Source organism: Garra rufa, chromosome 25 (genome assembly GCF_049309525.1).
Source record: "Garra rufa chromosome 25, GarRuf1.0, whole genome shotgun sequence".
NCBI lineage: Eukaryota > Metazoa > Chordata > Actinopteri > Cypriniformes > Cyprinidae > Garra > Garra rufa.
The window spans coordinates 24,483,686-24,502,715 of NC_133385.1; the positions used below are offsets into that span (position 1 = coordinate 24,483,686).

The 19,030-nt window shown below is 34.8% G+C and overlaps 1 protein-coding gene across 1 annotated transcript; it reads left to right on the forward strand.

The window, feature by feature from the left end:
• The first annotated feature begins 1,921 nt into the window (after positions 1 to 1,921).
• On the forward strand, positions 1,922 to 17,249 carry LOC141301848 (uncharacterized). Its single transcript, XM_073832044.1, has 20 exons — positions 1,922 to 2,204; positions 2,404 to 2,532; positions 2,678 to 2,800; positions 2,960 to 3,112; positions 3,249 to 3,428; positions 3,502 to 3,679; positions 5,683 to 5,805; positions 5,962 to 6,147; positions 6,242 to 6,379; positions 6,826 to 6,957; positions 7,102 to 7,521; positions 7,616 to 7,753; positions 8,010 to 8,147; positions 9,956 to 10,192; positions 10,284 to 10,463; positions 10,616 to 10,828; positions 10,916 to 11,059; positions 14,328 to 14,630; positions 14,721 to 14,858; positions 16,239 to 17,249. Exons 1-20 carry the CDS (start codon positions 2,004 to 2,006, stop codon positions 16,325 to 16,327), a joined length of 3,543 nt encoding a protein of 1,180 aa, XP_073688145.1. The 5' UTR covers positions 1,922 to 2,003; the 3' UTR covers positions 16,328 to 17,249.
• Positions 17,250 to 19,030: the final 1,781 nt, after the last annotated feature.

Genomic DNA, 19,030 nt, shown 5'->3' on the forward strand with positions numbered 1-19,030 from the left:
GTGAACATTACAAATCAAGCTAAATGCGGACATCCACAGAAAGTCAGCCAGCGAACGTCCACATTTGGTCCTTTTTTTTTTACATTGGCTGGTGGACGTTTTGGGGATGTCCGCATTTAGTTCGCTTTGTAACGTTCGCTAACGGACGTTCTGAGGATGTCCGCATTTGGTCCACTTTTTGACGTTCACTGGCGGACATTTTGGGGACGTCCACATTTAGTCCGCTTTGTAACGTTCACTGGCAGACGTTCTGAGGACATCCGCATTTGGTCCTCTTTTTGACTTTCGCTGGCAGACGTTTTTGGTAATATCCGCATTTAGTCTGCTTTGTAACATTTGCTAGCGGACGTTCTGAGGACATCGGCATTTGGTCCTCTTTTTGACGTTCATTGGCGACGTCCGCATTTAGTCCGCTTTGTAACGTTCGCTGGCGAACGTTCTGAGGATTTCCGCATTTGGTGCTCTTTTTTACTTTCGCTGGCTGCCTTTTTTATGGACTTCTGCCTTTAGTCCAATTTGTAACGTTCGCTGGCCGATGTTTTGGAGACGTCCCCAAAACATTAGTTCGCTTTGTAACGTTTGCTAGCGTACGCTCTGAGGACGTCCGCATTTGGTCCTCTTTTTGACTTTCGCTGGCTGCCTTTTTTATGGACGTCCGCATTTAGTCCGATTTGTAACGTTCGTTGGCGGACATTTTGGGGATGTCTGCATTAAGTCCACTTTGTAATGTTCGCTGGCGGATGTTTTGAGGACGTCCGCATTTGGTCCTCTTTTTGACGTTCGCTGGCGGACATTTTGGGTACGTCCGCATTTAGGTATGTTTTGGTTTTGGTCAACATGACCAGCTAAGGACCAGCATTAACCAGCAAAGGACCAGCATAAACCAGCAAATGACCAGCATCCCAGCACCAAAACATACCTAACCAGCATATGCAGTTTTTTTTTTTAAACAGGGAGGTCCGGCAGGGATTGTAGATTGAGAGGGTGAATAACCAGCGGTCTCTCCACCCTCAATACCACGACTGTGGAGAGACCCTTGAGCAAGGCACCGAACCCCCAACTGCTCCCCACTGCTCTGGGTCTGTGTGTTCACTACTGTGTGTGTGCTCTTGGATGGGTTGAATGCAGGGCACATACCATACTTGGCCACAAGTCACGGCCTTTCCTTCCTGTCCTGTGAATGCAAGTTATTTAAGATGTTTCAACTGTACAAGTCTCAAATGCACTCATCCTAGCGAACTGGGCCTCCTGTTTTAGTACATTAATGCCACATTAAGTGTTTTAGAATTTCCCAAAACATGTCTTGAACTATAAGCACTGACCACACAGAGCTTTATGAACCCTTCATTTACAAGCTGTAATATAAACAGGAAATGTTTGTCAGAATGGTTTAAACATCTTTGAGAGAAAACGGAAGTTTTGACAGGGAACACAAATACCTTTGCGAGCCAATGTAAAAGTTTTGCGTGGGAACAAAAAGTTTCTCGAAGGGATGCAAAAGTAAAAAAATAAAAAAAATAAAAGAAATAAAACATTTTTCCCTCCCACCAGATTTTTTCCCACCACGATGTCCCCTTAGGTCTAATGAATTAATAATGGTTCTTTTTTATTCCACTCTCTTTAGATAATAATTAATAATGAATATTCCTATGAAATTTAAATTTAAGATAAATTCTGGATGGGATAATGTATTTGAACAAATGGCAAAAAGAAAAGACGAAATTACAAGATAGAAAATGCGACATACAATTATAATCCTAATATTAATGCCATTCAATTTTACTTTTATAACTACGATTACCATGGTACTGATGAATATCAATAAGACGTTATTGTTTCCTTCCTTTTGCTTTGTTTATGCAAGATGTTGATTTTTCGATCATCTGGCAACTTCAGGAGTCAGCTGACCTGCTGATGACAGTGGAGGCACATCGCATCGGAGCTCTTCTGTAACAAAAGAGTGATCGATCCCTGCGATTTATTATTATTATTATTTAGCGACCATGAGCAGCACACAGTCTTGCAATCGCTTTACTGATGAAAAGTACAAAAACTGGCTGAAAACAACGGAGAGTCTTTACATACTGAGGAGCCGAATTGAGGACTTCATCGAAAAGGAAACCGAAACTTATCACAATTCTCTTCGAAACAAACCTAACCTCAATAGACAGGCCTGTGAGCAAACGTGCAAACTTGCGAATAAGGTAAACTGTAATTGTAAAGTTATTCCTGCTTAACACAACAATTTAGAATAATAATGTCACATTAAATAAAATTGTTTATCAACACAAATTAAAAAATAGCAATACACCAAAAAGTGTAGAAGAATGTCAATTAAAAAGTTTTCTGGGAGTGTCTGTACATCGTCTGTACTCTTAAACTGTGTTTTGCTTCTTTCATCAGCATCTCTGCCAGTTGTGTGAACACTGGAAAAAGGAAATCATTGCCAGTCATAATGGGAATCGTAATAATATGCACTGGGACAACTGCCTTCCACATCTATGGGCTACAAATAAGTGGGAAGTTGCCAAAGTAAGTTGCTTTCATCATTAATAACATTGCATGATAATATAGTGTTGCTACTGAGTGCTGTCTGTTATATATAGCGAACAAAAAACCTATGTGCATTACATTTTTAACATTATTGATTGCATGTCTCACATATTTCTTATGACAGGCACATATGCCACGTGGGCAGAAAAAACATAGCAGTTTTGAGCACTTTGATATTTCTGCCATCCTGAACTTAATAAGTTCCTGTAAACATTTCAAGAACATCCCAGCACAAAGTGTAAACAACGTAAGTATTCTGAAATTCACCTTTAAGTTGTCCTTTTCAACATTACATCATTCTGAACCATTTCATATTATATGTGCTAGAGTATGTGACGACTTTTTCTGTGTTAATATCAAATACTGTTGTGCTAGATAACACATTTGACACTTTTCAACAATTCAGGTGATATATGTAAGGAACAGTGTAATGCATTCACCTGACTTCAAAGTGAGCAACGAGGACATGAAAAAGCATCACAGTACACTCCTGCAGCTGGCCGAGAAGCTTGTACCTCATGTCCCAGAAATGAAAGACTTGGAAAAGGAGATAAAAAAGGTGGATGGAAAATTATTATTTTTATTATTATTATTAATAGTGATTAGGATAATTTTGCTCTTCAATATAATTGTAGAGCCTATTATTTATCATTTAATTCAGTACTTAACCAAAAGCTTTTCAAAATCCTGTACAGTTTTACAACATCTTGGACAAGAATTTCAATCAATCGCTGTGTGAGGTAGATGGCCAACTTGAAGGTGTCCAGACCCTGAAAGACCGCCAGACAGTTCTGGATCGTGAGCAGCAAGCCATGAAAGATAGGATTGAAGACATTATCTCACGCTTTGAGGGGAACCAAGATGAAAATATCCAAGTAAGTACAGCTCATCAACAGTAAACTGTGTGAATTGCATCTCGTCTGTTCTAAAACATGACTTTATGTTAAGGAAAAACCTCAGGACATGAAGAGTTTCCTTGACTTCCTGGACCAAAACAAAGATCTTGTGGAGATCCTGGGCCCTGAAGTCAACAAACTTAAAGAGATGCAGGCAAGAGTTGATCAACATGAGGAGGAGATAAACAAGCTGACAGGCAGAGTGGGCCAGCTGGAGAAAGTGACACATGGTAAGAGATCTGAGAAGGTAATAATACCAATAATATTTATGTTTGATTTAGTAATTTAGCAATCTTTCTGCTTGTGGGCCAAAAGTGAACTCACAAAGAAAGTTAAACCACACATATAGGTGCATCTCAATAAATAACAATGTCGTGGAAAAGTTCATTTATTTCAGTAATTCAACTGAAATTGTGAAACTTGTCTGTTAAATCAATTTAACTGAAGTAGTTTAAGTCTTTGGTTCTTTTAATTGTGATGATTTGGCTCACATTTAACCAAAACCCATTAATTCACTATCTCAACAAATTAGAATACTTTATAAGATCAATAAATAATTAAAAAAAAAAACATTTTTAGTGAATTGATGGCCTTACAATGTATGTTAATTTACTGTATATGTACTCAATACTTGGTAGGGGCTCCTTTTGCTTCAATTACTGCCTCAATTCAGCGTGGCATGGAGGTGATCAGTCTGTGGCACTGCTGAGGTGGTATGGACAGTGGTTTCTTTGACAGTGGCCTTCAGCTCATCTGTATTTTTTGGTCTTTTGTTTCTCATTTTCCTCTTGACAATTCTCCCGTAGATTCTCTATGGGGTTCAGGTCTGGTGAGTTTGCTGGCCAGTCAAGCACACCAACACCATGGTCATTTAACCAACTTTGGGTGCTTTTGGCAGTGTGGCCAGGTGCCAAATCCTGCTGGAAAATTAAATCACCATATTTACAAAGGTGGTCAGCAGAGGGAAGCATGAAGTGCTCTAAAATTTCTTGGTAAACGGGTGCAGTGACTTTTGTTTTCAAAAAACACAGTGGACCAACACCAGCAGTTGACATTGGAAACTTAACACTGGACTTCAAGCAACTTGGGCTATGAGCTTCTCCACCCTTCCTCCAGACTCTGAAATACAAAACTTGCTCTCATCTGGAAAGAGGACTTTGGACCACTGGGTAACAGTCCATTTCTTCTTCTCCTTAGCCCAGCTAAGACGCCTCTTGTCTGTGGTTCAGGAGTGGCTTAACAAGAGGAGTACGACAACTGCAGACAAATTTCTTGACACATCTGTGTGTAGTGGCTCTTGATACCTTGACCCCAGCCTCAGTCCATTCCTTGTGAAGTTCACCCAAATTCTTGAATCGATTTCGCTTGACCAGCCTCTCAAGGCTGCGGTTCTCTCGGTTGGTTGTGCATCTTTTTCTTCCACTCAACTTTCTGTTAAAATGCTTGGATACAGCACTCCGTGAACAGCCAGCTTCTTTGGCAATGAATGTTTGTGGCATACTTTCCTTGTGAAGGGTGTCAATGATTGTCTTCTGGACAACTGTCAGATCAGCAGTCTTCCCCATGATTGTGTAGCCTATTGAACCAAACTGAGAGATCATTTTGAAAGCTCAGGAAACCTTTGCGGGTGTTTCGAGTTGATTAGCTGATTGGCACATAATCATCCCAATTAAAAAGAATCAAAGACTTAAACTACTTTAGTCTGTGTGCATTGAATTTATTCAATACACAAGTTTCACACTTTAAATTGAATAACTGATCCACGACATTCTAATTTATTGAGATGCACTTGTAATATCCAAAGAAAATTACTTACCCTCATGTTGTTCCAAACCTGGAAGACCTTCGTTCATCTTCAGAACACAAATTAAGATATTTTGGATGATATTTAAATCCAAGAGCTTTCTGACCCTGCATAGACAGCAATGCAACTGACAAGTTCAAGGCCATATGACATAGTCCATATGACATCCGTTGGTCAACCGTAATGTTATAAGGCTACGAGAATACTTTTTGTGAGCCAAGAAAACAAAAGGTGAGGGGGTGTAATTAATGACAGAATTTTCATTTTTGGGAGAACTATCCCTTTAAGTACACTTAAGTAACCTATTGTCAAACTTTAAAACAGAACAAAATAATATGCTAAATTACGCAAGTTTTACTCACCTTACGTCATTTTGAGTTTGCAGCAGTATCATTGTAATCAGATTGTCTAATTCCAATGTTTATTTAGCCACAGACTCAGCTTTTCCTGGCAACCCACTGAAATACAAGAATCACCTTTATGAATATTGTCAGGCAAAGAAATGGCCAGAGGACAAATTTCCAGTTTTTTCAGAGGATCAAGAAGCACAAGGTAACACATTCATCATTGTTCACTTAATATTAAATGCAGGATAGTCCTTTAGAAACAAATATTGTATTTGTTTAGACATACAGGAAAAAGTAGATGAAATTCTTTAATTTAACTTAGAATAAACAGTTAATCATGAAGTTCACATACTTTGTACAGGTTACAGAGGTAAAGTGACAGTGAATGGGCAAAGTTTCATTGGCAAAAGGGTGACTAACGACAAAAAGACTGCGCATCAGGAGGTCGCATACATTGCCCTCGAGCAGCTGAAATTACAGGAAGAAAGCTCAGATGAACCATCAAGCTCTGCCATACAATCTGAGGCCTCGTCTATATCTTCCTCAGGTAAAACTGACTAAGAAATTGTACTATTGATTTATGGCGCATTGAGAGAAATGTATGATAGAGTACGTCATTTTAATTTTTTTTTTAATTTCAGGAGGCCCTTACTTTGGTAAAGTGACTGTGGATCTCAATCGGGAAGTTACGTCTGATAAATGCTCTTCAAAAGAAGAAGCAACTGAAGCAGCTTATAAGGTTTTATGGGAAAGCTTTTGCAGCAGTACTTCGGCAAAAGGTAAAAAATAAATCTTTTTTTATTTTAATAAAAAACTTTAAGCACAAGAGCTTAATGTATTACTGTGAAATGCATACAAGCATGTTTGCATGTAATGTTTTTGGAAATAAATCCTTTTTAGGTATATGCAATAAAAGTAAAGTTTTATCCCATCTAAAAAATTTGTTTATTGCCTTTTCCGGCACATCAGGACTCAAATAACATATTTTTGTCAAATAACATATTTCTTCTATTTTCAATTTTACATTTTGTATTTCTCGGGACAAATAGAGGTTTAAGGTTAACCTATTTTCACAATATTTTTTACCAGTTTAAAACATATCCAAAAAGTACTATGGTAATACCATGTTTTTTGGATACATATTCTCTCATGTATTTAGGGTTTTAAGGTTAAATTGATTTTCTGAAGAGCTCACTAAACCTGGTTTTCTTTCTCACTGCAACAGGTCGAACATACAAGTCAGTGACGATGGAGTATTTCAACACAAATGGCTTCCCAAAACCAATAGAAGATTTTGATGACAGCACAACCATTTGCAAGCTCAAACTCATTGGGCCTTTCACTTTTTGTGACAAAGGTAACTGCCTTTGTACTTAGTCATGGGTTAAAAATAATTGATCTTCCTTTCACTAAAGGTTTGCGTTGATTTACAAGCTATTGTTCACTGAAGCTGATATACAAGTTATTGTTTGCTTGACGTTGTATTTCTTACATTCCTTAGATGGCTCCACCAAGAAGAAACAGGCAGAGCAACAGGCAGCTAAAGTTGCTCTGGACCAGCTATCAAAGATCCTCAGCTGTCCTCCAATATCAGATCAAGAGAAGAACTTCAAAGGTGTTCTGAAGGAGTGTCTAGAGACATTGGGTCTGAAAAATCCTGTTTATGACACAGATAATAAAGTAGAGATCAGTGAAGAGCCCATGTCCACTGACATCAGCTCAGACGTGGTTACTTCTACAGTATCCATCAGTCAGGCAGCAGTGAAAGAGCATTCGGACTCAACGTCTGAAAGCGTCTCCACATCAGCACAGCCCCCATCAGGCCAAAAGTCAGTCCATGTTCCTGTTCATGTGCAGCCAGACCCTCCAGACTCCAGCTCTACTCCCTCACAAGGGAAAAAGACCAGGATTGACTGTCTAGGTAATGAAGCACATAGGAAAAAAGATGATGTGCTATTGCAGGAGACAAAGCTACATCAAACATTTAATAAAAATAAATATTTTTGACATTTCAGAAAAGTTTTTCTTTGGTAAAGTGACTGTGGATCTCAGTCGAGAAGTTGCATCCGATAGATGCTCTACAAAGGAAGAAGCAACTGAAGCAGCTTATAAGGCTTTATGGGAAAGTTTTCGCATCAGTGCTCCAGCAGAAGGTAAAGTAAGACGTTTAGGTTCGATTTCAAATATTTCATATAAAGTCATATATCAGTATATTCACATGTACAGTATTTGACCTACACTTGAGGCCTAAAATATTAAGTATAATATTTTACATAAAGTACTTCAGGAGGATGAGTGATACTGTAGTTGTTTTGGTGTTACTGTGGGCCAGATATGTTAGAATGCATTAGAATATGTTAAAATGGTTTTCAGAACAGCATAACCTGGTTTTAATTTTTGCTACAACAGATCAGACGTACCGGACAGGGATCATAGAATATTTTAACACGCACTGTTTACAAAAACCAACAGAAGAGTTTGTTGATGATGAAAACACAACCGTCTGCAAGCTCAAACTCATCGGACCTTTCACTTTTTCTGACGAAGGTAACTTAATGTTTACTTTTTTTATTTATTGAACAGTCTTTGGGTGAATATTTGACCCCCAAAACAAATCAGTCAAGCTTAGTGTTAGTTCTGGCAGGTCACGTCTGTCAAGTTCACGTCAGCTTTCACGTCACGTTTATCTGAACATTTATATATAAGGTCCTTCAGTATTATCAGCAGGTTTCACGTTGCTCTATAGCTAATTACCCTCCTCCATCCCCAGCTCCTCCTCTCTTCCAGTCACAATTCAGCCTTCTAATTCTCCTTTGAATCATATTAATTTCTAAAATGTGTACATTAAATTATTGAACACTAATATCTGCAATATATTTATGCTGGTTCTGTTCTGTTTACCCTTATTTATATACAGTGCCTTGCGAAAGTTTTCATATTCCCCTTAAATTTTTCCCGTTTTGTTATGTTGCAGCCTTAAGTTAAACTGCTTTAATTTAAAAAAATGATTTGCAACAACTTTTTTAAATTAAAAAACTTAAATAAGTACATTGCATAAGTATTCATACCTTTAATGCGGTACTTAGTTAACGCACCTTTATAGCCTTAAGTCTTTTTGGGTATGATGCAACAAGCTTTGCACATCAGCTTTTGGCAATTATCTGCCATTCTTCTCCTCACCTCTTTACCTCTCAAGCTCTGTCAGCTTAGGTAGGGGCTGGCAGACATTTTCTGGTTATTATCTAGAAATGTTTTACCCCAGGCTCTGCCAAGTCTGAGGTCCTAAATGCTCTGGACTGGGTTGAGCTTTCCTTCTACTCTGATAAGTCCCTCAGTCCCTGCCGCTAAAAAAACAGCCCCTCAGCATGAGGCTGCTACCAGCACACTTTACTGTTGGGATGCTACTGTGCAGGTGATAAGCGGTGCCTGGTTTCCTTCAAACATGATGTTTGGAATTGAGGTTCATCAGACTAGAGAATCTTGTTTCTCACAATCTGAGAGTTTTTAGGTGCTTTTTTGCAAATTCCAAGTGTTTCATGTGTTTTCACTGAGGAGAAGATTGAGTCTGGCCACACCACCAAGTCCAGATCGGTGGAGTGTTGCAGTGATGTTTGTCCTTTGTAAGTTTCTTCCATCTGCATATATGATCATGGAGCTCATCTAGAGTCACCATCAGCTTCTCGGTCACCAGTCTAACCAAGACATTTCTCCATCGAATGCTCATGCTCTAGGAAGAGTCCTAGTCGTTCAAACCATCTTTCATTATGGATAATGGATGCTACATGTTTCTGTGAACCTTCAATACAGCAGAATTTTCTTCTCCAGACGTGTGGCTTGATGAAATGCTGTTTTTGAGCTCTACAGGCAGTTCTTTTGACTTGAGGGCTTGGTTTTTGCTCTTATATGCATTTTCAACTGTTAGGCCTTTAATTGAGAAGTGTGTGCCTTTCTAAACCATACTTATTCAAATTAATATGCCAAAGGTTAACCCCACTCGAACTGTAGTAACATCTACAAGCAATATGCATGCACCTGAGCTAAATTTCAAGTGTCTCAGTAAAGGGTATGAATACTTATGCAATGGAATCATTTAATTTTTTTATTTCTAATAAATTTGCAAAGTTGTTACAAACCTGTTTTTTCTCTGTCATTATAGTATATGGAGTGTAGATTGATCTGGGAAAAAAGTTATTTAAAGCATTTTAACATAAGGTTGCAACATAAAACGTGAAAAAAATTAAGGGTTGTGAATACTTTTAAAAGGCACTGTATATAGTAGTATCCTAATATAATTATAGATACATTTATCTATATTTTTTGATTTGGGGATGAAATATGACTCTTACGTTTCTTAGATGGCTCTACCAAGAAGAGACAGGCGGAGCAACAGGCAGCTAAAGTTGCTCTGGACCAGCTATCATGGATCCTCAGCTGTCCTCCATTATCAGATCAAGAGAAGAACTTCAAAGGCGTTCTGAAGGAGCGTCTAGACCAACTGAGTATCAAAAATCCCATCTATGAAACGGAAGAGTATAAAGCAGAAACCACTGAAGAGCCCGTCACCAGCGGTGTGAGCCCAAAGCTTTCCAACTGTGAGTTTAATTTGAAAGACATTAGTAAAAATTCTTGTATGTAGTCTATGACATATATTTTAAAAAATAAGGGTTTCATTTTTGTCTGCAGTATCTATCAATCAGGCAGCAGTGGAAGAGCATTCAGACTTGAAATCTGGAAGCATCTCCACATCAGCAAAGCTCCCATCAGGCCCGGAATCAGTCCGTGTTCCTGTTCTTGTGCAGCCAGACCCTCCAGACTCCAGTTCTCCAGCCACACAGAGGAAAAAGCCCAGGATTGAATGTCCAGGTAATGGAGCATGTAGGAAGAAAGATGATGTGCTATTGCAGAGTACATCAGTAGGGAGCGCTAGTGGCACATTGTATTATTAAAATGTCAAGTTTAAGTAAGCTGTTGCGACTCTGGACTCATTTACTTGTACATCTCTGTGTATTTTGCAGAAATCAATGAGCTGTTTAATGTATGTAATCTCAAGCCACCACACGTGAATGTGGAGAACATGAAATGTGATCAGAATGTCAAATGTACTGTCACAGTCAACCTGGAAAGATATACTTTTGCTAACGAACAAGGCTACGACACCAAGAAAGAAGCCACTCGAAAAGCCTTCCTGTTATTCGGCCGTGCAATGGACATTTTGGATCCCAGCTCAGGTGTATATTTGTGTATTTATGAATTCAAATACACCGATACATTTATGTTCCTTAACTAATGCTTTTTTTCTTTACCTGTGATTTAAGATGAAAAGATGTGCAGTGCGCAGGTAAAGCAGCACTTTTCTCAGAGGTCTCTTCCTCTTCCTCAGGAAGATTTTGAAGCATCCGCAAAGCCATTTTACTGCTCAATAAAGAACATAACTTACGACGTGAAGTACACTGGACAAGGTTAGTATGAGCGTCTGAAGAAATGCTCAGCTTTGCATCTGAGAAATATTTTACTTTATTTTTCTACTTTATACAACCTCAAAACACTACTCTATACAAATTTTTGTTTTAGATTTTATTCATGAAATATTTCAACTTTATTCTCACAATTTTAACTTATTTCTCGTAATTCTGACTTTATTCTCAAAACATTTCAACTTTATTCTCGAAATTAAAATTTTATTTGCGAAACATTTAGGCTCTATTCTCAAAACATTTCAACTTTACTCTCAAAACATTTCAACTTTATTCTCGTAATTTAAATTTTATTTGCGAAACATTTAGACTTTTCTCAAAACATTTCAGCTTTATTTTCGAAACATTTCAACTTTATTCTCGTAATTTTAAATTTATTTTTGAAACATTTAGTCTATATTCTCAAAACATTTCAACTTTATTCTCATAATTTTAATTTTACTTGCGAAACATTTAGACTCTTCTCAAAACATTTCAACTTTATTCTCGTAATTTTAATTTTATTTGCGAAACATTTAGACTCTTCTCAAAACATTTCAACTTTATTCTCGAAACATTTCAACTTTATTCTCGTAATTTTAATTTTATTTACGAAACATTTAGACTATTCTCAAAACATTTATACTCTATTCTCAAAACATTTCAACTTTATTCTCATAATTTTAATTGTATTTACGAAACATTTAGACTATTCTCAAAACATTTATACTCTATTCTCAAAACATTTCAACTTTATTCTCATAATTTTAATTTTATTTGCAAAACATTTATACTTTATTCTCAAAACATTTCAACTTTATTCTCATAATTTTAATTTTATTTGCAAAACATTTAGACTATTCTCAAAACATTTCAACTTTATTCTCATTATTTTAATTTTATTCTCAAAACATTTATACTTTATTCTCAAAACAATTCAACTTTATTCTCATAATTTTAATTTTATTTGCAAAACATTTAGACTATTCTCAAAACATTTCAACTTTATTCTCATTATTTTAATTTTATTCTCAAAACATTTATACTTTATTCTCAAAACAATTCAACTTTAATCTCATAATTTTAATTTTATTTACGAAACATTTAGACTATTCTCAAAACATTTATACTCTATTCTCAAAACATTTCAACTTTATTCTCATAATTTAAATTTTATTTACGAAACATTTAGACTATTCTCAAAACATTTATACTCTATTCTCTAAACATTTCAACTTTATTCTCATTATTTTAATTTTATTCTCAAAACATTTATACTTTATTCTCAAAACAATTCAACTTTAATCTCATAATTTTAATTTTATTTACGAAACATTTAGACTATTCTCAAAACATTTATACTTTATTCTCAAAACAATTCAACTTTATTCTCATAATTTTAATTTTATTTACGAAACATTTAGACTATTCTCAAAACATTTATACTCTATTATTCTCGAAACATTTCAACTTTACTCTCATAATTTTAATTTTATTTGCGAAACATTTAAACTCTGTTCTTAAAACATTTCAAATTTATTCTCAAAACATTTCAACTTTATTCTCATAATTTTAATTTTATTTGCAAAACATTTATCCTTTTTTCTCAAAACAATTCAACTTTATTCTAATAATTTTAATTTTATTTACGAAACATTTAGACTATTCTCAAAACATTTCAACTTCATTCTCATAATTTTAATTTTATTTGCAAAACATTTATCCTTTTTTTCTCAAAACAATTCAACTTTATTCTAATAATTTTAATTTTATTTACGAAACTTTTAGACTATTCTCAAAACATTTAAACTTTATTCTCATTATTTTAATTTTATTTGCAAAACATTTAGACTATTCTCAAAACATTTATACTCTATTCTCAAAACATTTCAACTTTATTCTCATAATTTTAATTTTATTTACGAAACATTTAGACTATTCTCAAAACATTTAAACTTTATTCTCATAATTTTGATTTTATTTACGAAACATTTAGACTATTCTCAAAACATTTATACTCTATTCTCAAAACATTTCAACTTTATTCTCATAATTTTAATTTTATTTGCAAAACATTTAGACTATTCTCAAAACATTTAAACTTTATTCTCATTATTTTAATTTTATTTGCAAAACATTTATACTTTATTCTCAAAACAATTCAACTTTAATCTCATAATTTTAATTTTATTTACGAAACATTTAGACTATTCTCAAAACAATTATACTCTATTCTCAAAACATTTAAACTTTATTCTCAAAACATTTCAACTTTATTCTCATAATTTTAATTTTATTTACGAAACATTTAGACTTTATTCTCAAGACATTTAAACTTTATTCTCAAAACATTTCAACTTCTAATTTCAACTGTAATTTCAATTTTATTCTCATTGTTTCAACTTTATTCTCATTGTATCAATTTTTCCTGAATAATTTCGACTTTTCAGATCTCTTTTATTTTTTTACTTGTGCACGATGCACGGTTTTTAATATTAAGTCTAAAATGTGTTTTAATGTCACTATTGATAAGGATTGTTTGATCTTTGAGTAATATTAGTCTTTAAATGCAGGATATTTAAAGTGTATTTAATAGTTCTACTTACCACAATGAAATATACTTCATTATATCTTTAGTTGGACTTCAGCTCTACTTTCACACAATTAAAGTGTAATAAGTACAAAATTATTATTGTACTTTATTATTATTTATACTTTAAGTGAAACAGTTTAGTATACTAAAAGTACAATTGCTGGGTATTTTTATTAAGTACACAAAGATGTAATTTTGTATTTGTAGTATACTTAGCATGAAATAACTGTATTTTAAATATATATTAGTATATTTGTTACCCTGGACCACAAAACCAGTCATAAGGGTAGATTTTTTTTTCAACTGAGATTTATACATAGGACAATATTTGGCCAATATTCAACTATTTGAAAATCTAGAATCTGAGGGTGCAAAAAATTAAGAAAAAAAAAATAAAAAATCTAACTATTGAGAAAATCACATTTAAAGTTGTCCAGATGAAGTTCTTAGCAATGCATATTACTAATCAAAAATTGGGTTTAGATCTATTTACGATAAGAAATTTACAAAATATCTTCATGGAACATGATCTTTACTTAATATCCTAATGATTTTTGGCATAAAAGAAAAAAAAAATTGCTACAAATATACTCATGCTACCTAAGACTGTTTTTGTGGTCCAGGGTCACATTTTTTCTTTACTAGGGATGTAACACTTCAAATATGATATGGACTTTTTAGGGTCTTCAGAGGATGAAGCCAAGTTACATGCTCTCCAGAAAGCCCTAAGTTCACTATCACCTCTCTTTGGTTATCCTTCATTACTTGGATCTGATAGTGCTGAAGAGGTTCAGAATCAGCTGAGCTCCATGCTAAATGGGGCCGGTCAGAAAGAGCCTGTCATTGACCTGAAGTCTGAGGAACGGGCCTGTATCCAGCTGTCCTTCTATGACTATACTCTGAAGTGCACATGTCAAAACTCCAAGAAAGCAGCACGAAATCACCTGTGTGAACGTATACTGGGTCTACTTGGGGAAAAAAAAGGTCAGAGCTATTCAAGACCATCCAGTTTGTCTTTCTTAATGTACGTTACTACAAAATGATCATTTAAAACGTCTATCTTTCTTACGCCAGATAACAATGCATCTTTGAGAAACTCTGTACAAGAGTGGTTCACAAAAAAGAATCTGCCACCGCCAGTGTTTGAAGACACAGAAGAGGCGCTTGGAGCGAAGACTACTTTATCTATTCAGTTAACCTGCTGCAGTCCAGGTAAGCGTGCACATACACTCAAAACATGAATGTTTGATGTATTTATAAATGCTTAATAATAAATATATGCACAATTAATAGACCGTAAAAACAGAACTGTTCAAACGTTTGGGATTGGTAAGATTTTGTAATAATTCTGAAAGTCAACATGACTGCACCCGTTTTCTATTTGAATATATTTTAAAAGGTACTTTATTGCCTGAATTTTCAGCATCATTTCTCCAGTCTCCTTCAGAAATTATTCTAATAAACTGATTTGCTTTTCAAGAACCATTTCTTATTATTAATGTATATAACAGTTGTGCAGCTTAAAGGAGTAGTTCACTTCCAGAACAAAAATGTACAGATAATGTACTCACCTCCTTGTCTTTCAAGACGTTCATATCTTTCTTTCTTCTGTCGTTAAGAAACTGTGTTTTTTGAGGAAAACATTTCAGAATTTCTCTCCATATAATGGAGTTTGAACTTCCAAAATGCTGTTTAAATGCAGCTTCGAAGGGCTTTAAACGAGGAATAAGGGCTCTTATCTAGCAAAACTATCAGTTATTTTTTTTTTAATTAACAATTTATATACTTTTTAACCTCAAACACTCGTCTTGTCTAGCTCTGTGTTGTGAATGCGTCTGGTTTAAGAAAGTTAGGGTATGCTGAAAAACTCCTTTTCTTCTTCAACTTCAAAATCGTCCTACATCGCTGCTGAAGTACCGACCCAGTCTTTACAATGTGGACATGCAAAGGTCAAACGCCCTTGAGAAAATGAGATACCGATCTGAGAATACGATAGTCTTGAACTGGACACATGCGTAGCACAGAGCTAGACAAGACGAGTGTTTGAGGTTAAAGAGTATATAAATTGTAAATTTGTAAAAAAAAAAACGATTGTTTCACTAGATAAAACCCTTTTTTCTTGGCTGGGATCGTTGAGAGCCCTTTGAAGCTCCATTTATATTGCATTTCTCGGGGCACCATAGAAGTCCATTATATGGAGAAAAATCCTGAAATGTTTTCCTTAAAAAACATAATTTCTTTACGACTGAAGAAAGAAAGACATGAACATCTTTAAAGACAAGGGGGTGACTACATTATCTGTACATTTTTGTTCTGGAAGTTACTCCTTTAATAATTTTGTACAAAAGGATACATTTTTAGGATTCCTTGATAAATAGAAAGTTCAAAAGAACAGTTTTTTTTATTAAAATCTTTTGTAACATTATACCATAAATACCCTTGCTGTTATATTTGATCAATTAAATGTAACCTTAATAACAATGCGCTGAGTGTTAATATCTGAGAGTTCTTCTGTCAAGTTTGAAATATTTGTGTGTCATATCAAATGTCAAAATATTACAGTTGGTTACAAGTTGGTTGTTTGATTTCTAGGCTGGGAAGACAGCTGGGAAACTGCAAAGTCGAAGCTGCTTCAAGAGCTCAAGCTCAGATTTCGGTTTCTCGATGACAAAAGCAATTGAAATTTATTTTAGCTGGAGAAAAAAAAAATCAACCCAAAATGCATTGTTGGTCTTCGTGTCCTAATCTCCTATTGTAACTTGACTTGTTCTGGTGAAGATTTGATCAATCTGAAGTTGTTGTTTTTAAACTTTTCTTAATGCAAATATAGATTTACATTCTTAAATGTACATTTATTTTTAAACTTTTACATTTCCCTGGGATTTAAATCAGTGGTCATGGTATTGAATAAAACCATATATATTTTTAAAGATTTTAAAGATTTATACCAAAGGTATGCCAACTAAACCCTTTTAACGTATGCACAAAAAATTACAAATCAATTAAATGTACTTGTATTAAATAGAAAAGCAAGTTTCTTTCTTTCTTTTTTTTTTTTTTTTCAAAAAGCACTGATATTGCACTGACTTTCAAATCAAAGTTATATTCAGATTTAGGGGTTTGCTGTCTTTTGTGGCTGGAAAACTAATTGTAATCTACTTCTATGCTAAATTTTTAACAGTTTAATTGGTCAAGTGAATTTATTCATTCCACACTTGACTGCAGAGCCATTTTGCAGTATCAACATTTACTTGTGTTGGAAAATTGTAGTATACATGAAACAGATCTTCATAGGTGTAAAAGAGAAACTGAGTGGTATAATGTGGATTTAATCATTTTTTATCAACATTGCCGTTGAACTGGTGATTGTGCAATCTGAAACCTGTTTACAATGAACTACAAGAACTGTTTACAAAAAGCTGTACTTTACCAAATACAGTGAAAATAGAAAACACATTAGTGATTTAGTAATAATGAAATGTATTTTAATTTATTACAGTTGCTCTTGTACAACTGTTGTAACCGGTTCATTTGCAATATTTATTGTACAACGCTGTATAACTGACATGTATAATTCTCTACAAATAAAATAAATTAAGTATTTCATGTCTACATTTTCATTTAAATTTTAAGCATGCATATAATAAGCAGGATAATATACAGTCAGCCAGTCATTATCTTAAAATATATTGGAACAATGACAGTTTATGGGTAAATATGTGAAATTTGGTTTCAAATATTGTCATAAAAGTAAGATAATAATTCACAATAAATACGAAAAACTCAATATTAACATTAAGTTTTGCTTAAACGTAGCCTACCTGCCCAGGCAGGTTTAAGTGTAATGAAATCCTTAAACTTGTTTTTTTACCACAACCTATGGAAAAACAACGATATTTAGACAAAATACTGAAGTGATGTTCAACAAACTGACCACTAGATGTCAATAAGACGCTATAGTCTGAATGTTGTTTTAATGATGAAGGAATGAGTGTCAGGTTTTATTCCAGCAGGATGTTAGCGCTACTCTGGGTCAGGATGTTCTTTCTGGATGTTCTTCACAGCCAGACCTCATGAAAGCAGCTGTGAGGAGTAACTGCAATGCACAAACATATTTATTTTTACATTCATGTTCAGGAAATGATGGATATCATGGCTACAGATTAAGAATTTGTTCCTTGTTTTAGATCAATCATGGCCAGATTTTACTACAGTTTAACTGAATGAATGGGAAACACTTCTTAAAGGGATAGTTTACCCCAAAAATGAAAATTACCCCATGATTTACCCATCCTAGGTGTATATGACTTTGTTCATTCAGATGAATACAGTTGGAGTTATATTAAAAAGTGTCCTGGCTTTTCCAAGCGTTATAATGGCAGTGAATGGCTGTTGAGATTCTGAAGCAAAATAAAGTGCATAAATCCAACATAAAAAGTATTCCACATGGCTCATGGAGCTTAATAAAGGCATTCTAAAATTGAATTGATGCATTTGTATAAAAATATATATATATACATATTTAAAACTTTATAAGTCATATCTTTAGCTTCCGCTGACTTTTGTATGCATGTTCACGAGAGAGTGGCGTTCCAGTGGATAATGTCCCAGATAGCACACTTACGTCTCTAAGATGTCTGTTTAAGATCTGGAAAGCATCTGCATCTGATAGATGTCTGTAAGATGTCAGTTTTACATACATTCTATAACATCTTACAATTTTTCACGATTGCTTACACACTAAACTTAAAAATAACACACAGTTAGTGAATCATGGCATCCAAGGAGCAAAACCTCAGCCCAAATCTACACAACTGTAAACACATTCTCTGCTTCACACTTTTTGCAAAACACTACACACATTGTTTTGCAGGACTCTAAACACACTTCTCTACATTAGACACAGAAATCTAACATGATGCCACTTCTTTGCCATTTTAAGGCACTGCTTTCCAAAATACTACACATATGAGCCAATTGATAAAACACGGCCATCAGGTGTGCAGACACTTAGGTGCTTAACTGTAAACACAACGATCAATGTGTAAGCACTATAAAAAGACAACAGGTGATTTTTTTTCAACAAAACTGAAAGGCAGTGATGCAGTAAGAGGGAACATCTTTAACCACACACACACACACACACACACACACACACACACACACACACACACACACACACACACACACACACACACACACACACACACACACACACACACACACACACACACACACACACACACACACACACACACACACACACACACACACACAAAAAAGCTAGTTTGAATATCCCGGGCCAATGCTGTGGGAACATCTCTATATATGCTGCAATCATGCAGAATGGGCTCCTCCACTAGCCAAAATAGGTTCTTACAATA